Source organism: Gasterosteus aculeatus, chromosome 20 (assembly GCF_964276395.1).
Source record: "Gasterosteus aculeatus chromosome 20, fGasAcu3.hap1.1, whole genome shotgun sequence".
NCBI lineage: Eukaryota > Metazoa > Chordata > Actinopteri > Perciformes > Gasterosteidae > Gasterosteus > Gasterosteus aculeatus.
In genome coordinates, this window is record NC_135707.1 from 8,214,139 (window position 1) to 8,235,394 (window position 21,256).

Here is a 21,256-nt window from a genome sequence, read left to right on the forward strand (position 1 = left end):
CACACTGCTGTCAACTTCCTTGGCGATTGCTGTTTAGTCTGACGAGCACCAACATAATGGTCGGAGAAACTGGCTGCCACCAAAAGTGGTTCAAAAAAGACTTTTCACATCTGTTAAGGGGTCTAGAGAGAAAGAGGTCAAAAGTGATCAACACATGAGCATGAGAAAATGCCATTTGTTGTTTTGTTTATTTGCTCGTTCTCCACCGGAGGAAAAGAAGAGGAGACGTGTGAAGGAGGGTTTGAAGGAGGTTCGGTCGTGCAGGAGAAAGGAAGAGAAATAAGCGTTGTTGACAGAAGAGGAGAGAGAGCGGGAACCACGTGGAAAAACCATCCTGTGACAACAGTCCAAGCATGCATAGGTGTGAGTGTACGCGGGTACACGGGTATCACGAGTCACTCTGCCTCCTTCAAGCAAATTAAGCCAGTTTTACACAGATTTTTACAGAAGCCGTCCAATTGTTTTTGCAGGATTTTTTTTACAGCGGTTACTTTTTTGCACACATTTCCAAATGATATCTGTTACATGTCTTAAATCCCATTTGGTTGATGTGAAAACTTGTAATTTTTCTTTTTTCTTCGGGCAGTGATTCTTTCAACAAGACAATTTACTGTACAGTGACAGACAGACGGACAGACACAAATACACAGAACATATTACAAAGAGATAAAAAGAGAGAGAAGGAGAAAGGCAGAGGACAAGAAGCGTCATTTGAGCGTCGTGCCTGCGGCAAGGTGCCGTAACTCTTGGATGATGGCAGTAGAATTATACAAAAAGAAGAACTCAATTCCAAACCGGTCGGTTAACAAAGATGGGATCAGAACCTTAACATCCACGGAAATATATTTGGCATTTAGTTTTTTAGTTTATTCATTCATTGAGATTTTGTGAAATATAAAAAAGAGAAATAAAGCAGTGTCTTTCCATCAAGGCCGTGCAACAAGTTTGCTTAAAAACTCAACCAAACTTTTTTATAATCGAATAATAATCAAAAAAAAGAATCGCAGTTTTCACCATCAACAAATATAAAGCAACAGCCTTCACTTCGTGCCAAAAAACTGAAAAACTAAAAAAAGATGCTGCTCGCAGAGGGACTGATAACTACATGGAATTAAAGACTGTACACGCTGTCACATTATTCCTCCCCACCGAGTAATTGTTCAATAAATAAATGAATATCTACCATTGTGTAAAGACATTCTGTTTGTAGTTTTGAGCAATCTTGTTTTGATGAGACACTTTAGTGAAATCCAATGATAGATTTGTTTATAATTGAGAGCTGCCAAACTATCCATCTGCAATCCCTTAACAAGTTGTATTTTTCTTGGTGTAGTGCTCAAAACCAGACCGCAACAAGACACCTTTACAACCATGACGGCTATTCTGACTTATACTGGAGGGGAATTCAACAGGTTAGTAGAAAAATAAACATTGTCCCCGACAGTACACAAAGAAACAGTCAACCAATAAATCCCTTCAAGTCAATAGAGTTGTTTTTTTTTGTCCATCCTAAAAGATTCTCACTCAATGATTAAAGCGAGAGGAGAAGGGGCTCCCCAATTGAAAAAAAAAGAAATCAGTGGTGTGTTGCTTGTATAGTTCATCAAGGGTGACATGCAAGGTCCTCGCTTTCTTTTTAACTTCCTCGCTGGAAAAAATCCATTCTTACTCAGGTGAAAGAGAGAAAAAGAAAAATCAAATGACAACACGATTCCTTGAACATCAATAGAATCACTACCATGCTCCAGGCAGCTGCTTCACAGTAATCACAATGAGCAGGAAGACACCGATCTGTACGGCACAATTCGTCAATCTAAGTCTTCCGTTCTATTCCCTGATTGGCTGATTGAGCAGCACACCGGCTGTAATTTCCTCCTGTGAACTGGGTCCGTCTCTGATTCCCCCGACCGATGGACTCGCTCTGTTTACAACGCAAACATTCCTCCTTTTCATTTGTCTTTGTGTAGTGGTTAGAAAAACTCAATTCAGTCCTAAATCTTAAGCTTGATCCCAAAGTAAAGTGGGAATGAGAGGTGTAAAAAAATAAGGAACTCATACTGCACTAGAATAGCTGTGACTGTGATTGAGAGGCGATTTTTATATACTCAGACTATTTACATCTATACGACAGAGCTGACACTGGTTTGTTGGGCAGCCAGTGGTTTGCCCGTCTATTGCTGGTTACAATTTAGATATTTGTGTGTGTGTGTGTGTCCGTGTATGTGTGTCCGCATGTGTCCGTGGTGGTGTAGACAGCAGTGAATCCGTTTTCAACAGCATCCTCCCACACGTTTGAAAGACTTGTTTGTTTCTTAAGAAAGACTCTCTCCCATGTGGACCGCGAGGAGACATCAAAAGGTCACAAACGCTCATGTACGGCCGTGTTACTTCCAGTACATTCAAATAGTGGTTATCCTCCTCCACCACGTACTTCTAGGGAAAAAGAAGCGGCTGAGGGTTCGTGTTGTCGGGTGGCTCGGTTTTGGGTGTCCGAGTGGGACAGTCCAAAGGCAACCTCCGATCTGTTGGATTGCATCAGTGCAAAAAGAGAATTTGCTTCTGCAGCTTTGTCTTTATTTCTCCGTCATGAAACTGGCCGCGGGGCCCATCGTGGCCCCCGCTTGGGGTTCTATGGTTAAGTGCAAAGTCTATACGGTGCTGTGTAGTGCAGGTACTCCATAGTGATCTGAAGAAACATGCATACAGAGAGGCCGTAGGAAGCACACTGTCTTACAGTACAATCCTTATCGGTGCAGTTTGGTGTGTGCAGTCAGCGGGACAGGCCTGTCCCTGGGTTGTGCCTCGGGCATCTTGGTGCCACAAACATTATAGAAGTGTGTGTTTTTAGAGGGTGCATCTGTATTCCACTCAAAATACCAACGTTTTCTTCTTAGAATAATGTGAAATTGTTTGGGTTGCCATTTTTGAAACATACCGTATGTGTTTGATGCAACGGGGAAAATAATTTAATTAAACTCTATCTAATATGTTGAGTAACAGCTGTAAACAGAGTTGTTCTCCCATTGGAAAACTGTGATATCGCATCATACAGTTATACATATGCTTGTTCTTTTTTTTCTTTATTACAAAATTATTCTTATTATAATGTTTTATTATGGTAGGTTTTCATTATTATTGTAAGCGATGACAGGGTCATGTTACTAGTCTTTGTAAAAAGCATGCACGTTTCCTTTCCCATCCTCTTCACCTCAACGTGGTTTCCTTTCACTTGTGGAAACGTCTCGGTCAGTAAGTGCTTCCATTCCTTCTCCTCCCTCTCCTCTTCAGTTTCTCTGTCCTCACTCCTCCCTTCCCTTGTGACTTTGGGATGTAAGGCTTAAAAATAAATAAATGTCCTTTATTTGCATTAGTTTTTGTCTCATTGCGTGTCCATCTCCAAATCGAATCCTCACCAATTCCTCTCGCAACCAAAAAGTTGGGTTTGTGATACCTGAAAAGTAACAGATTAATATATATATATGTATATATATTGTATTATTACGTTCATTCCTGGCCGCCTCTCTTGTCAGTTTGTAATGTCTATTGGCACCCAGGTACTCAGTTGGTTGCCATGGAAGCGGCAGGACCCTGCCCCTCCGCCGGTTCCTTGTCCTCTAGCGTCTGAACGAGGTTGGAGGGGACATCGGAGGACTTCCGCTCTGTGATTGGTTCTGCCGGCGGTTGCCCCGGACTACTGCCGCCAGAGGCATCTCCTTGTTGCGTGGGCGGAGTCAGCGAGGCCAACTCTGGCTCCATGCACAGTGTCATCTCATCCTCCTGGTCAGGACAGAGAGAGGAGCACAGGCGGTGTGAGTGTGCACGTTTTATCCCATTAACAGCACGTCTTACATTGTTGACATTATTGCCAACAGACTTCCAAGGTTTTTTTTCGACTTCTTCATCTTTCAGGGTACAAGCAGAGTATGAGGATCAACTAGGAAAGACACCTTGAAATGGTTAATCCATCAAAGCGATGGGCGCTATTGCTGGTTTGTAAAATGTTTGACACCGGTCAATCAACATAATCCCAGTCAGTTGAAGGCACAGAGAACCGTTCAAGCTCCAAAAACAAAACCCTATAATATTCAAAATGCAACATTATAATCAGAGACCTTTTCCATGTCCAAACCCGACACTTTGTAAAATGCTTTCTACTTTCTTTTTGTTCCTTTATATGCACAAAGTAAACCTTATTCACTACTAAGTGTTCACTTGCTACTGCTGCACCTTGAGTAATTCATTAATCAATGAATCATTTTAGCACTGATTCCTACCTCGCCTGCCTGACTTGAACAGAACCCATATCCATACCTAGATGATTGGAAATAAATCTGAATTTATTTTTTTCGGGAATCATTTAAAAAATAATAAATGATACATAATTTGTAGTAAATAGAACATACACCACCGGGATAATACCAGTATGGTATATTACTTTCTACTTCATAGATGAAATATTGAACACAGAGGAAGTAATTATATATGATCATTCCCCCCTCCTCCCTCACCTTTAACTCCTCTTCCTCCTGCTTCTCCAGTAGTGGAGAGTGCTCTGTTCCCATATCTTCTGCAGAGGGAACACAGAGGCTCGGCTCCACCACCGCCGCCACACCGATGTAGGCGCCGGCGTCCGTCTGATAGGCCTCCATCTGCCCCGTGTTCCACAAATCGACCAGTGGTGGGTGAGCGGAATGGACCAGGCTGTGGATGGTGCTGTTGGGCGTCGCTTGCAAAGAGTGGTTGGCACTATGCAGCCTGTGCTCCAGCGACTAAAACCAGGGTGCAGAGGAGGGGTTAGAGAACTTGCTATAGATAAGATTCAATTGCACTTATAGTACAATTGAAGTGCCACAATTTGTTTTGCTTTTTAGTCAAGGTATAGTCTGTTTCAAGCAACAACTTGGGCACATAATATATTTACCAAATTAAATGATTATTATTATTTAATAGTAATACATCTGTTCCTTTCTAGGAAAGAAAAGAAAACTATGAACCTAGAAAGTAGTCAGTTTTATTAGCCATGATACGCTTAAAAGAACCAGTGAAAAACTAAATCAAGATTGCTGTGTCAACCTATTGTTTCCAAAGTCAATGATTGAACAACATCAAAAAAGACATTGTCACTGTCTCTAGTTGATATTCTAGAATATAGAAATGGACAAAAAATATCCTCAAATTTGAGCTGCAGGGATTTCATGCAAAATGAGTATTTTGACAGAGGCTTCTGAAGTGACATAATAAGTTCCTGAGTGCTCATCACGCTTTTGCATTATGAGTAAAAGTAAACATGCTCACATTCTAAACTTCAATCCTCTCATCTATTATCTCTCTTGCGTCTCGCACTCAAAGAAGTGGGACTCCACCTGTTGCTGCTGATACTGCAGGAGCTGCTGTTGCTGGTAGTGCTGGATCTGTTGGATCTGCTGCAGCTGTTGCAGTTGATTCTGCTGCTGGAGAGTCAACTGCTGCTCCTGCTGCTGCTGCGACAGGAACCGAGTCTGCCCGTCATACCCGTCGGTCCCCGTGACGTAGGAGCCGACGGGGGGAGACGTCACGACTGACGGATCGTTGTTGATCGGCTCCCAGGCATCGGAGGAAGAGAGGCAGTAGTGGCCCTGGGCGACGTATGTGTTCGGCCACACCTCTGCTGAGGAGTGGTGCAACATCTGGTCTGGAAGGAATGGAGAAGGCAGCAGCTGCTATTAGAGGTACTGGTTGTTATGGGTTGGTTATATTTTACATAACATACATTACATACATTGCACAATATATAGAAAATCATCCTAATCATAAGACCTTCATAATGTCAATAAATATAAAAACCAGGGAAGTCCTGATGTCCCTTTGACATTTGTTTGTAACTCAGAATTAAGCTCAACTATAATCATACAATACGAAGCGTTTGAAGCGCAGCAGACAAAATCAATTTGCATTTGTCTCTTATCTGTACCGCTGAGCAGAGCAAGGAGGTTTATACTCAAGGAGGCTAAATCAACAAGATGCAGAGAAAACACCCAGGCTGGCTGAGTAAGTGTTAAAACAGCAGCCAGACGTAACGAATGCAGTTGGAACACCGGCTCACCTTCCTCTGCCTTTATCTGTGCCAGTCTTCTCAACAGTAATGGTATATGACTCGAAAATACAGCGACACATTTAAACCTGTAAACCTTTAAACTATGTCTGTGTTTACCTTCCAACAAGGCCATGTTGGAAATTTGAAATCAATAATGAGCTTCCCTTCCAGGCTGCAGAGAGGAGCTGGAGCAGTGTATGTTCCCATTACTTAGCAACACGACACAATCTCCACCCACACAGAAGCTGACAGCTCTACACGTACAAGTACAGTTCAGAGTTACTTGTACCTCACTTCAGTATTTCATTTCAAATTTCTTTCAACTTCTTCTTCATTCAAGTTTAGACAACAACACATTTTAGATCACTAAATTAATTTGACAGATACTAAGATTAATATACAATACATATAATCAAGGGACAAAATATGATATTCAACAACCCAACAGGACCTAAAGTAGACATCATTTCCAGCAGCTGCAACATTAGATCCTGCATGCAGTGCACTTCCTTAGCTATTCAAATCACATAATAACACCAACAAAGGCCATTCTGCTGCTCTCACCTTAAACTTTAAGTTCTATAATTAAACTGCTTCACTTCTAATTGATTATCTTTTACAATTAATCAGGTAACTAATCTCTATACCTATTGCCAATTTTCTTAGTATGACTTTAGTCGTTTTTAATAATACAATTTAGCTTACAGCGATACGTATAGATTGCTTTGCAACTTTCAGTCGCATACATATTAGCAGTTCTTTGTAGTCCTTTACCTCGGCTGTTGATGCTCTCCTGGTTGAGCTCACTCAGGTGAGCCATGCTGCCTTGGTTTGAGCCCGACCGCGGGCTCTCCCCGTCCATCGACGTCCAGGCCAGGAGCGTCGCCTCCGAGATCGCAAACTGCTGCAGGATACCTGAGGTCAAGATTTAAGAGGACAAGCCAGGATCACCGTAAAGACCTGCATGACATTAAGATTAATCCTAAGTCATATTTGGATCCATCTAAGCTCTGCAGACAACAGAAGCACCGCGGAGCCTCCGTCGTCGGCGTTTCCGACCTGCAGTGAAGCGAGCCTCCTTCTCCGTTTCGCTCAGGTCACTGTAGGCGTCGTTCTCCAGCCGCCGCTCCTTCTCCCGCTCCTGGGTGGTGATGCGGGGCAGCGGGACGCCACCCGCACCCACCGTGGTCATGCTCCAGTTTTGCCACTCAATCATGTGAGCTACGCGACCCTGGGCCATGGCCGTGGGCTTGGTCACTCTCTCCTTCATGGTGCGGCTCACACCTGTTGGTGGAGAAGACATGGGAGACAGAGGAGGATGAGGATGAGAGGTGGATGTGGGGTGAAGGTGGTGAGGCAGCAGGTTTGGTGGATTGGAGGCAAAGTGGAGAATGGATAAGGAGGAAGAAAGGGGAAGGACAGACATCAGATGTGTTATCAAGTGTGTTCTTGTTGTTTTGTCGTTTGTGAAACTAGGAGGCTAACCGTGTGTGGGAGGAGGAAAATGGACAGTTTATCAAATTGTATCTTCACTGTGTGACTAATGATCCCCATGTAAACTCGGGATATCAAGAATCTTTTGTATGGGCCACAACGAGGAGAGGAGGGAATTTCTGAGTCCTGTCTGACAGAGGTGCATCATGGGATGGAATAGGTTAATTGGGGTGAGAATGTTCCTTGCCGAAGGTAATGAGAGGTTGGCTTGTTGGCATGATAACTTTCACACCTCTGCTAAGCTGTGCTGGGTAAGCAGAAAACCGCTCTCTTTCTTCTCTCTGTCTGTCTCAGAACTTGACTCGTGCAAACCCAGCAGGACATCTTTTGAAGATAAAACTACTTTCCTGCAACCACGCTGACAACAGCGTAACGGCTGTGCTCCATATTTCCATGTGACCGACACATGATGACGCACGATTGAGTACTGTCGATACCCTGGTTGTTGTTTTTCTCAAATCAATTTGCCACCTTCAAAGCACGGAGTGGTAATGGTAAATTGATATGAATACATTGAATAAATTATGGGACAAATCTGTGCAACACCACACAGTATGGCAGCTTCTCTGCAATACATTGCACAGCACTCAAATAAACTGCACTACAGAACACGGCTGGATTAACCAGAGACTTTGCACTAGACTGCACTGAGATCTGTTCAACACAGCACTTTACACGGTTCAAAACATCCCTATGAATTCAGGACGACACAGTTTCACAACCACTTAACAAAGAAAACTACACTTCCCACTCACCACTCACCTTTTCTTAGCGCAACAAGCCGTATAATGATGCAGTGTCTGTCTGTGTGCGTGTTTTGTTTTCAAGAATAGTTCTTTACATCAATGACTCAGGAGGAGCCATTGACGAGTGTTAGAAGAGAAGGGTGTGATAGAGGGAAACCCGTTTTGGGTACCATGCTGACTCCAGCGCCTGCTAAGGGCAGAGCCAACATGGGGTCGGTTTACCAGTTACAGCACAGACACACACCTGACACACCTGACAGAGAAGACTTAGCCAGAGCCCCGATGCCGTAGGCATTTGAGTTCCTCTTGAGCCGAGGCAGGATTGACGTGGTGTCTTCCATAGACAGCTAGAGGGAGAGAAGAGAGAGGAATGGAGGAGGGGGAGAAGGCGCGGAGAAGAGGATCGTATGGGTCGTGTGACAAGGCACACAAAGACATTGAGACAGTGTGTGTTAGAGAGGAGTGAGTTGGGAAAGGTGATGGAGATGTTGCGTTAATACCAAATATTCAATCTGCATAACCTGAATCTGGATTACAAGGGAACAATCTACTTTTGTAGTCTGGACCAATAAGCCATTCTGCTTGTGCTCGCTACCGTGCACCACTAAAATACACCGAAAACATAAGGCGGAGGACAAAGCTGACTAAAGCTGACTAAAGGGTGAGTTAAATACAAACAGGTGAAATAGATAGAGAATGAAAAGTGGTAGATGGAAGAATGACGTCACGACACTTACATTGATTCCCTCCCATGAAAATTCTGAACGTCCATGCTAAGGAAGAGAAATTGGAAGGGATAGGGAAAGAAGGAGCGGGAAAGAGGGACGTGACAGGGAGAGCATGCATGGAGGGAGAAGTGGGAGAAGACAAAGACAAGATGGACAGAGGAGGGATAACTCATCGGACGAGTAGAGGAAGAGAGATGAAGAGACGTGAGAACGGAAGAGAGACGGATACACAGGATTTTCCAGGAACGAGTACGGCAAGAGTGAAGGATTGTAATGACGGGGAAAGGGGAGGGGAGGGGGAATTAAACAGCGATCAGTATATTTGCTCGGTTATGAGTGGCAGAGTGAATTCGCTATGAATGAATGAGTCTCCTCATGTGCCGCCAAAAAACACTGAAAGCCAGCCAAAAAAAACCAGTGAGTGAGAGAGACGTCCATGTTGTGTAGAACGGTGTCTGATGCTGCAGATAGGCAGGCGAGACTGGGGATATCAACACTGTGTGTGTGTGTGTGTGTGTGTGTGTGTGTGTGTGTGTGTGTGTGTGTGTGTGTGTGTGTGTGTGTGTGTGTGTGTGTGTGTGTGTGTGTGTGTCACTTTATTTTGTGTGGTAAATAAACGGCAACCAGACGCTGGTTAGCTTAGCTCAGCACAAACACTGTGAACAGCTAGCCCAACTCCGTCCAAAGCTAACAACATCCGCCTCCCGTCACCTCCAAAGCTCTCTACTTAACACGTCATATCTCGTTTTTTTAACCCATACAAAAGCCTTCTTCCTGTTTTGCCTGTCAAGCTGGACCAAGAAAAGGTTTGCATAAAAACCCTCCACAACAAAAAAAGATCAATGTTAGCATATTAATTAGTGAGCTTTAGACGTGATGTTAGCTATAGCATAGGCTAGTTATTAACCTTTTTTTAAGTGGTATCAATCTTCTGATGTAGTTCTCTGCAAGAAAGTCGAAGAGCATTTTCCTAAATGTCAAGCTCCTTCCTCTGAGCTCTGATATTGGGTTTAGGCTTCATGGTTCATGATTGAATTCATTCCCTCCAAACAATGCTTGAATGTCTAGTCACTGTACTTATCATGGCTGATCATCGGGCCATTTAATGTAAAGAACAATGTTACGCTGAATGACCTACTCTGCCGTTTGTATTATCTCCATCATGCAGTGTGTCCAAATATCTCATGTTACTCGATATCAGCCTCTCCCTGTTCTTCTCTCCACTTCTTCCCCTTTGTAATTCTATTTGTTGCCCCCCCTCTTTCTTTCTTCCACTCTCTCCACAAGAGTGGTCGGATGAGAGATTTAACACACTCAAGTAGTAGAGCTGGGCCTCTCAAAGCAGCTTTTCTTATTATTTCCAATAGCCCGTCAACACGTGTGAGTGGTTGTTTTTCGTGGACAGAAGGGAATTCTGGTGAACGATGCATAATTAAAGGATAGAATCTGTCCACAGTCTATTTGTTGAAAAAGATTTCCCACTCCTGGGATCTGTTATAAAGCACAGGATCAATAGAGCAGCAGGAGAGTAGAAAAGACGGGTGATAATGAGAGCAGAGGTAAAAGGACACAGTAATGGTGTGTAAGACGTTGGAGAAAGAGAGAGTGATGCATGTCTTGTTCGGCTTTGAACCGGCGCTGAGCAGTGACTCTTTCAGACGCATATATCAAGCCACAGACTTCTTAGCGGCAATATATAACCCAAAAGCAGTATTGCTCAAGGTTCCAGCTACGCCTCCCTGTCAAACGGGGAGGAGGAGGTGTAGTGGAGGTTGAGCGGCTGACATTGCAATGATATGTGTTTCTATTTGACTAATCTACGAGCACGAGCACTGGCGCCTTGAGTGACAAGACAGCTGGCGAGGCGAGCCGCTTAAATCCGCAGCCGTGTTGCTTCCTCGGATGGAGTTGACAAGTCCACCGTCAAAGGAAGTCAACCAGAGGGGTTGGCCAGAACGACCACTGAGTTCTTACCTGCTCCCCATCCTTCTGGACAGGTACGCCGTCTCCCGCTGACAGGAGGGTAGAGAGGAAAAGAGAACAAAGGGGGAGAAGAGGGGAGAATTACATTTGTTTACTGGCCTATCGTTCCTATTATTCACAACGCGCTTGGCTTCATCAAGGGGATCTTTCCTCTCATGTTCTGCCCTTATTGGGTCTTTTACCATCTCATGCGTCCTCCCTTTCCTGTCAAGGTTACTACATTCAGGATTCTATCCTCTCCCCTTATTGAGAAAACCACACTTTTAACGCTTTCTTTTAAAAGACCAGCAAACGCACACACACGCACACACACACACACACACACACACACACACACACACACAGGGGAGCATTCAGATAGAGTCTAATCGCCAAAGCCTTTCCTTAAAGTCTCTCTTTAATGAACTGCCTCTACATGTAAACCACATCTGCATTAATAATCCACTGCAAGGAGTCAGTAGCAGATCATACACAAAGCCATCTACCAGCAAACTGCAGATGTGAGTTCTCTGAAGTAGACGCTCTCTGTCGGATGAATGAGCGTTATTATCCCTCCTCTTTCTTGGCCGTCCAAACCCTAATTAAAAAAATTGGTTTAATTAGCGAGACTGTACTGGTAATTGAGTTTAAACACAGCGTCAGTCTCTAGGTGGCTGCTCTCTGTATGAGATGGTCTGTGTGTTCAACTCTCGGAGGGTCTCGCTCCTGTGGCGGCACTCTGTGTGTCTCCACGTGTGTGTGTCTGTGTGTGTGTGTGTGTGTGTGTGTGTGTGTGCACGTGTCCCGCTGAGCCAATCACAGCTGCATTTTGCAATCATGAGCGAATCCTCTTCAGCTCTGAGGAAACACCGAGTCGTTGTCGCACCCTGGATGTCCAGTGATGCCTGTGACCCACTGACCCAGTCATTCAGAAACATCAGCTCCACTCCGTCTCTGTTGTGCTCTCAGACATTGCCCTCCTCTCTGAGCTCCGTCCTGTCGCGTCTGATCACTGCGAGTGCAGAGACGAGGGATAGACTTCATTCCAGAAACTGACCCCTTTTTACTCGCACCGTCAAGGATGTGCCAGCGAATCAGAAACACCTCGCTTAATTTGTGCCGTCACTATAGTTCTCAAACCCGGAGTCCGTCTGTATCGTTGTAAATCAGTCTCTGAAATGGAATTACACACATTTGCGGCATTGTCTTGTAATATGGATCATGTGGTTTATTTTGACCCAGTTTCCCTCAACCCACTTTGTGTTGTCTTTTAAATTAACTCCAATATCTTCAAGATGAGTGCAGCGATTGCAGGAGGGCATCCAGAAGATGGAGACATAGATTGTGTTTTCACGGGCGAGGCTGAGGCGGACTCTGGAGACAGAGAGGAAATGCTCCCCTGTGTCGAGCAGAAGAACACACGGCTGGACATCTACTCAAAAGTGAACCAGGGACATTGGAGTAGCCATTAGCAGCATCAATATGCCCTCGAACAAAACTAAACTAAACTAAATGTAATTCATGGTTATGGCTTCATAAAGTGAAGTTTATATTCAATTTGTTTTCATTTATATGCTTTGGTTGCTGGATAAGTGGGTTTGGTTGTCGAGGGATGAGACCTAGCTAACTATAGCGCCACTATGCATGTTGATTTATTGGGTTTTGTCGGGGTAAAAATGGTTATTCTTAGCTTTGAGCCGAGCATCTTACCGTTATGGGGTATATTGGATGATTGTGTTGCTACATGTTTAACATGCACTTATCTGGTGTTTGTTGCAATGTTTGGGCGCTCAGGTTCAAGAGGTTTTCTATTTTCAGTGCTTCAGTGTTCGATGTTAAATTGTCCTGATGCAAACATGAATTTGTTTACTGGTGTTAGGGCCTGACAGGAAATTGAACCGTGTTTTATACTGAAGAAATGTGTTTCTCTGAAATTTTATCTAAGCTGTTTTGCACACATAATGTGCTTTACTTAACTAGTGACAAGTCACACCATTCAAGGACAAATCTCACCCAACAAACACCAGCAACACTGCCAAAGTAGGGTTTTCACAGTCTAGGCATTTTAATTGTGTTTAAAGACACTAGCATTAGCTATTGTTTGTACTCCCATGTTCTTCTGCACATCTACTTGCATTTGCACTTGAGAGACTGAGGGTGAATAAAGTATTCCTGAAAAAAAAGGATCAGGTGATGGTCACCACCCAAACGTCAGTAATAATGGAACAACTGCATCGCAGCTGGTGGACGCACACAAATTCAAGCGCTACTCTCCCTATTAAAAATGAACTCTGGGCGACCTCAGAAGAATTAGCTGGGCATCTTTTGGCACTGTGGAGAGCCGTGTGAGGTGGTTACTTTGGGGCTGACATCAGTTAGACAGAGGGACGTCTCCTTCTCTGCCCGGGTGGAGGAGAGTGTCCCAGATTTCTCTCCGATCCGGGTAAATGCACACCCACATATATAGGGCCTCAAGCAACAAACTGTTACACACAATACCCCTTCTCTTCCTCCGTTTCTCTCCCTTTCTTCAGTTTTCTGTCTCTCCCCTCTGCATCCTTTAGCCTCGTTCTGCCAATTAGTAGATTAATTAACACACACACACACACACACACACACACACACACACACACACACACACACACACACACACTAGTCACGGTGTGTCAAGAGTTTGTTGGACAGCAGCAGTAGGCTAGAAACCCTCCCTATTGGGAAGCCCTCCCTCCTTTGCTCAGCGATGGACCAGAAACGTTAAGTGCAGTTTGTGTACCTTTTGTACAGCTGTATGCTGTATTTGTGACTCAAATGAGATTACATCAAAGCATGTGTTATTTGGGAAGGGAGCCACGGGGGGGGTTGGACGCCTATATCCTGTAGTAGTCGTGAGGAGGTGATGCTCTTGAGCTCTCAGCATCACGGTAAGCAAATGCGTTATTCCGCGTCTGAGGAGGGAGGCAGGCAGGCAGGGCACCTCCTTGAGGAAACGGCAGCGGCAGCAACAACAACAGAGCACATGACCAGAGAGAGCTGTGAGCCAGCCCCCCCCGGCGCTCTCCCTCCTCCCCCACGCACACAGCGGTGCGGCTCTGGATACCCCCTCTGCGGTCATAGGGGAGCCAGGCTTAGCTCAGCAGAGGAGAAGGAGCGAGAAGGAGTCAAGGAGGGAGGGAGGGAGGGCCGGGGTGATGGAGGAGAAAAGAGGAGGGAGCGGCCGTGCGTGTCGAACGACCAAAGATCTGCAGCGGCTGCACTGTCAACTCGGGCTGTGGATGTAGTGGTTTGACGGCTGCCGCTCGAGTGGGAAGCATTTGAGAGTCATCCGTCCTTTTGTGCATCCCGGTGCCCTGCAGCAAAAGCGCAGGGGAACTAAGCCGGGTGCTTGTTTACCACGACAGCTGCAGTAGGGCTGGTTGCCACGATGGGGCACCGGTTTTGGACAGCAGCCCTCTTGCAGCGATATGCGCGGATGTCGGGTGACGGAGCTCCAGAGTTCTGCTAAACAGCTGAGGACCAGAGCCCAGGTGGTTGGGAGAGACCAAAGTCCAAGTGTGTCTCTGGGACATAATTCTCTGCCATTGACTCGGTGAAATGACATTCCCGATCCACATGCCCCGGTCATTGGCGGTCCTGACACGCCTCGTTCCTCTGTGCGGACCAGGACTGTGGCTGCCATCCTGTGCAGATCTTTGTCACTGACGCAGGGTTAACAGGTTACAGCAGTCATTAGTGCGCTGGCAGTCATATCTAAAAATCTACAGTATCTTGGCATATTGAAGGGAGTCAACCAGTTACTTTTAGCCTTCCGCAGCTGCCTCGTGTACGTGGGAAATCTTGATATTCTTGCTGCTCAGCTTTTGAGGGAGTCTTCCCGTCTTTGAGAACATGGTCTTTCTGTTTATCGGCACTGAAGTGTTGAGTAGCTACAGATAACACTGAGACAACCAGCATGGTTGCACACTAATGTTGTGGAGCATATCTGCAGATTCACACAGACACACACACATGGATCAAATTGTATGGGTGAAATTCTCTATTATTTATTACCTTATTCAGTTCCATAACGGACTCTACGTCACTTTGTTTACAGCCATTCCTGCCATAATGCTTCCACACAGAGGCCTTTTATTTCCTTTCATCCATATGCAGGCTGAAAATTGTGTGTGCAAGGGCAAACACGCATACATATACATTCAATCAGTTCACCTCCCCTGTGGCTTGTTACCTGGATTCACACAACAACGCGAACCCATTCATCACACAGATGAGAACATGACACGGAGGCACTCACATAAATCTGTAGCTAGCAACCCTATGCTGCTTTATGTGCTACATGTCCATGGGTGTATACACACATACATACACACACATGGTGAAAAACACCCACAAAGGTAAGGGTCATCGGGTTCCCCTTGTCTCTGACTCATTCGCCTTGCATGCCAATCAAACAGCTTCTATCCTGGTTGGCTATTTGTCCAGTTTACAGGATGACGTGGTATCGGTTGTTGACTTGTTGTTGGTGGAGACACAGTGTTGTTGGGGGTGTTTCAAATCGAATGACATGGAATCCCTCTCAGTAATGCAGCATCAAAAAGAGTAACGGGACGAAGTGGTGAAGCATAACTGGTGCCTGTAATTATCACATTCACACCCACATGTGGCCCTCGGTTCATATAAATATAGCTGCATGAGTGGGATAATATGCATCCATGCATGAACGCATACAGACATACATACACAAGAGCATTCGAACACTCAAGCTGGGTACTGTTTTTTTTCTTCTATGATGCCAATATTATGTATCTATTTTTTCCAATCGGTTGTTTTGTACTTGATTTGTTGTTTAGATGCTTTTTTTAAATTCTGACTTCTTATTTCTGAGACGTCTGTAAGCACAACTCTGGTAAACACAGGATTTAAAGTGGTACTTTGGTGCAATTCTTTGTGGGGAAACTAGGTATTACAGATCTCTTGATTAAATCAACTAGTAGATTTGTCCCTATGTATGACTGGTAGAGTCGACCAATTTCTTTGATCAAGAACAAATAGAAAACAGGATTTTCTATAACTCACAGGACTTTCAGCAAACCTTTTCTGCATTTAATAAAAGAAGACACAGTTAAATGTTGTCTAAACACACAATTCTTTCTAAAATGTGCAACATTCATGTATGTAAATATGTAATCTGATCAAATGAAACTAGAAACATGATATTGTATATACTCATTGAGTATTGACAAAAACATTAGCTTTTTAGCAGTTAACAAACTGTGAGTAATCAATTCAGTTAGTAGATAAATACACTAACAATTAGTCACACACACACAAAAACAGAACAATCTGTTCGTCCTTATTGATCTGTAAGCAGTTTGGTACCTTAACACAGCTAACTTAGAGAAAGGGAAAAGTCTGCTTAAAGACCAGAGTTGAGAGTTGTCATAATGTCCCATATTCAGAACTTTAATGTCACCACTGCAGCCTGACCCATAGCAGTCATGTTCACTCTGAACACAATGCCTAAATTATAGATCGATTAATGATTTCCTCCACCGGTATAGAGCGGCCTGGTAACTGGATAATGGAAAAATGCTTCTGATGTGAAGCTTTTAGCACAATTATGGGTAAAGGCATTATCAACACCACATCTAGCAATGTGATCAACAGCGCTGTAACAGAATTACTAACCCTGTGTTTGGCGGAGTGGAAATGGGCTCTCAATGAGGCGTAAGCTGTGTACTGCACACACAAGCTGAGTCACTGACTGTAGTTATTCTGCTCTAGGTCTCATTGCGTTTTCCTCGCCGATGTTGGGAAGAAAAAGGCGCGCTCCCATCAAGGGGGTGACGAACGACACATCTTATACGGTGCATCTTCGTCTTCACCTAAATTGGTAAAAGCTGCGGGTGAGGGGCCGCTCAGCTAAAGCTCATTTTCAACGGTTTGGTTTAAAACAATTACCCAAAGAAGCCGTTGACATGCAGCACACCTCAACGATGAGGGATTTTAATTTGAATAGATTATTTGCAAAAACACAGATTTAAACTAACGAAGCACTGCAACAAATCACCAAGGATATTTGTCTAATTAATAGTTAAGTTTTTTTTTCAATCCTTGTATTTATGTCGGCCCTTACTTTCCAACTGCATCTGATATAACAGAAGCAGTTGTCCCACACAACAACTACGTCTACTGCCTTAAGGAATCTGTCTCTGCAACATTTGCAACGGTGCTATTTTGGAAGTCTCTATTTTTCTTACTTAGAATCTGAACAACCTAATAAAAAATGATATGGAGGGTGAAGCCTTGTCCTTCCAGGAAAGTCTGTGATGACAGCTAAAAATATGTCGTCACAGTTTCTTCCATGTCACATCCCCTACGTTATTCATTACAAAAGAAAAAAATGTCTTGTGTACTTCCTCATCCTGCTGGACGTGTTGGCATGATTCTTACCGCACTACAACAGAAATCACAGCCCGACAGCGGAGCACAGATATGATGGAGCGGGGAGAGATAGTGTTACCGGAGGCCAGAGAGAAACATCAGGGCGACTCCGGCACAGAGACCGACTCAATCCAGCTGCTCCTCCTGTTGATCTTCAATCGGCAGCGTGGACTGCAGTTCAGAAGGTCGATCAATAGCACACACTAAAGCCATTCTCCCCCCAGGATATAAACACAATCCCCCCACCACCACCACCCTCCCAGATTGCTGCTGATTCTGATGCTCACAGCTTCACAGCTTCTGGCATTTAAGTTGCTCAGAAACGCCTAATCCTCCTTCTTTTAAGAACTGTTTATTTGCACGTTCATGTTAGATTACAGTGCCCACAGCTGGGGATAACGTTTGCTTTCCCCTAAGTAGATGTACAATCTCAACTACTTGTGTCTGACAATCTACACAGTGTGGTGTGATCATAAACTGCTTTCACTGGAGAAACCTCCAGAAATCTCGAGCATTTCTGATGGTGGTTCACAAATTCAAAAGCCCTCTGTCCTTTTCGATCCTTGTGTTTCCAGCTGCTGGAGTTCCCTGGGCTTTGCCAGGTCTCCTGTGTTGACCCGAGTGTTGACAAAGGGCCCTGACCTTCTCTGCTGCGCCGCAATGAGTCAAATACTTTGCACCGCCTGAGCTTCTGTAACACGGTTCCTGCCATATTCATATCGCACCTGCCGTCCTGAAAGTGTACTCCAGAATTTCTGTTTGGTTGAAAAGAAAGGTGCACAAGCACGCCAGAGATCCTGTCTGCAAGCTGGCTTTGACATGCACGACCTCTGGAAAGGTTATGCACTTTTCAGAGAGGCATAAAATATGTGTTCAGCTCTGCCACAAATATGTGTAAGAGCTGGGTGGGCTAAGTGGTCAATTAATATTTAACACCGAAGGAGGTCTGTTTATTTTTACCTTTTGAGTGTGATTCATGCTACATACCAAGACATGCAGAATTTTGAACTGTATGTGCAACAACTAAAAGATAACTACTCATACAACCCCTCCCAGTCCGTAACGCATCATCTATGGGTTTTATCCAGGAGGATGCTCACCTGAAAACTCCCCTCAATCCCATACAGCCTCGTCTGCACGTATTTACCCCCCCTCCCCACCACCACCCCCCTCTCTCTATCGCCATCCTCCTCCCCTCCTCCCTGTGTCCCTGCCTGCCCGCCTGCGCTGAAATTCTTCCCCTGCTGCTCGTTTCTTCATCCCCCTCCATCCCTATTATTACACATGCAAATAATAACAAAGTGGGCAAACGCCTCTGACAAAGGCATTATCTCCTTTTCCCTCTCTTTCTCCAAGCCATACCACCCTATAAATAAGCCCTAACACTCTCCTCCCTACCCCTCTCTCTGCCTCCTGCTCACACACATGTACATACTGCCAAACAGCATCATAAATCAAGGGCTGGGAGGAGGGAGGGGAGGCGGTAGGTTGGGGGATGCAACACACACACACACACACACACACAGAAGCACATTTTAACACGTATTGTCTGTGACATCTTGCATGGATTCTTTTTTTTTCTCTCCAAAGCTTCTGTGACCAGAAGTCTACAACTTGTTTATCCACTGCAGCGAAAGAGAAGCAGACACCTCGCGCATACTCATAAACACACACACACACACACACAAAGGCACACATATATAAAGCCTATCCATATGTAGTCGCCACACAAACCCTGACTCCTGCAAGACAGCCATCCTCCTGCTCATCCTCCCCCGCCCCCCCCCCCCCCCCCCCCCCCCGCCCCCACCCCCACCCAAACCCCATCTAGTCCGCAATGAGCGAGGGAAGAGAAGCGGGGCTTACTCAGTGTCCTGGAGCCGATGCATCCCATGGTGTGTTCACAAAGGCCCTGGATATAAGCGAGGAAGTGTTGCCCAGACACCGCGCATTCTCCCTCTTCCTCCTGCGACTCTCTCGGCTCTAGCTACTTTTTGTGGCTCTCCTGTGCGCTCTCTTTGGCTTTCTCCCTCTTGCGCTTGCTCGATCACTCACTCTCTCTCCCTCCCCCCCTCCTCTCTCTCTCTCTCTCCTCCTGCTCTCTCTCTTTCCGGTGCAGTGTCTTAGAAGAGATCCGGTTAGTAAGTCAGTATGCCCGGGGCTAATAGATTAGGAATAAATAAAGATGCAAAAAGGCATTATTAGCATACTCAAACAGATGTCTTCAGTTATTTAAAATAACAGATATCAAAACCACCAGTATGTGACTTGTAATGGGTGATACCCTCTACAATTAGGAGCGAATATTACATTTACCTAAACAACTTGAGTTACTGAGACTGAGAATGATTGGGATTGTTTGTACATCTGAAATATCAAAACAACCACAGGCATTAATCAAATGAGAGGTTGAACCTACAATCAGACTGACTGTGTGTGTATTGGGTTACTACTACAAGATCAATAGCACCGGGCTGAGAGGGCTGGGCTGCCATTGTTGTAGATACCGCTGCACTGCCGTAATATTGTTGAGCTAAAATGGGGGATTCTCTCTGTCTCCCTCCTGTGTGCACTCCGCCTAACAAAGTGCTGCAGCGGTTTCCTCTCCTCTCTCTCCATCTTCCCCAGTCGCCTCCTTTCGCCCTCGCACAAATGAGTGCTTGCACATACGGTGATATTAAACAATCCGGAGGGGAAAAAATAAAAAAGATCAGCTGAGGGTTTTCCTTTCCACATTCAAGCTGGAGTCTCCACCTCTTTCTGTGTCGTCTCTCAGTATTGATCCGCCCCTCAGTCATCTCTGCAGCCTATTGCCTGCTTTTCTACTCACTAACAATCACATCCCCTCTTTTTGTGTTTGCTCCCCTCGCATCCTTTTCCTTTCTGCCACCTATGCCCTCTTCCCTGGGGAAACGGATGGGAGGAGTGGCTCTTCTCTCTGTAATTTGAAATCTGTAACACCCCCGCACCGACTCCTTCCTCCTTCCACCTTCTTTCTAAATCCCTCTGTCTTGCTTCAGCTTCAAAACAACACCTGCTCTGTTCTTTATTGTCCTTACCTGTCTTTCTTTCTCTTCTGCCTCCTTTGCTATTGGGGAAGCCCCCGGCCCCCCCTTTCCTCGCTCATTATAAATTCATGTGTGCTTTTTCTGTAATTGTTTGCCCAGTAAATGACGCGGGAGCCTTCTGGACAGTGAAAGGGTTCACTGTGTGTGGGGACTCTGTGAATATTTGGCCAAAGAAGAAGAAGATGAGAGCTCGACAGATGGAGTGACAGAGAGACAAAGGCGTGAGCAGATGGGGGAGTGATGGGAAGGAAAGCAAAGCACTGTTGAGTCATGTGAGGGATAGAGGTGAGGAGATGATGCTGTGTGATGAAAGTCTGATAAATTAGCAGTCCAGATTGGACGGATGAGAAAGAAAAAATCAAATCGTTTCACGAATTAAACTATTATAAAAGAAACAGATGAAAAAAACATTTATGTAATATAACAATAGAAGGGCAAATTCAAACTTAACAAATTATACATAATCCAGCCATCCCACTGTGGGTTTATATATAAATGTGTGTAGTTTCAGGGGTCAGCTTCACTCGGGGCTGTTGGCTCACATGCGCTGAACCTTGTCGGGGGAAGAAACTTACTACCCCCCCCCCCCCCCCTCCCGCCCCTCCCCCCTCTAATATGTGCAATTGCAGACTGAGTATTGTCCTTGACCCCTTCTCTCCCTCTCTGGTTCTCAATTCCCCTTCCGTCGGTCCATCACTTTGTGCAAATCAATGCCTCCACAACCCTTCAGTCATTTTCTGTCTT

The 21,256-nt window shown here is 45.0% G+C and overlaps 1 protein-coding gene across 6 annotated transcripts; it reads right to left on the reverse strand.

Annotated features, from left to right (window-relative positions):
- Positions 1 to 169: 169 nt before the first annotated feature.
- Positions 170 to 19,558, reverse strand: fam131bb (family with sequence similarity 131 member Bb). Of its 6 annotated transcripts, none has more exons than XM_040165792.2 (9): positions 19,311 to 19,558; positions 11,016 to 11,053; positions 9,051 to 9,086; positions 8,558 to 8,660; positions 7,133 to 7,357; positions 6,848 to 6,988; positions 5,364 to 5,671; positions 4,509 to 4,769; positions 845 to 3,777 (listed from the first exon to the last, which is right to left on the reverse strand). In XM_040165792.2, exons 1-9 carry the CDS (start codon positions 19,336 to 19,338, stop codon positions 3,559 to 3,561), a joined length of 1,359 nt encoding a protein of 452 aa, XP_040021726.1. In that variant the 5' UTR covers positions 19,339 to 19,558; the 3' UTR covers positions 845 to 3,558. The 6 variants fall into 6 exon arrangements, with proteins under 6 accessions (XP_077951077.1, XP_040021728.1, XP_040021726.1 ...); XM_040165793.2 differs by having other exon boundaries at positions 8,567 to 8,660; positions 19,311 to 19,546; XM_078094951.1 differs by lacking the exon at positions 9,051 to 9,086 and having other exon boundaries at positions 170 to 3,777; positions 8,567 to 8,660; positions 19,311 to 19,552.
- Between the last annotated feature and the right edge of the window lie 1,698 nt (positions 19,559 to 21,256).

What these genes read in the sequence shown, in the direction of transcription:
- fam131bb (XM_040165792.2), bottom strand. Translation starts at nt 19,338, where the DNA reads ATGGGATGCATCGGCTCCAGGACACTGA. An exon ending in TCCAGAAGGATGGGGAGCAG is followed by an intron (nt 9,087 to 11,015) that starts GTAAGAACTCAG and finishes TCTCTTCCTTAG; the next exon opens with CATGGACGTTCAGAATTTTC. An exon ending in GGAGAGCATCAACAGCCGAG is followed by an intron (nt 5,672 to 6,847) that starts GTAAAGGACTAC and finishes CATTCCTTCCAG; the next exon opens with ACCAGATGTTGCACCACTCC.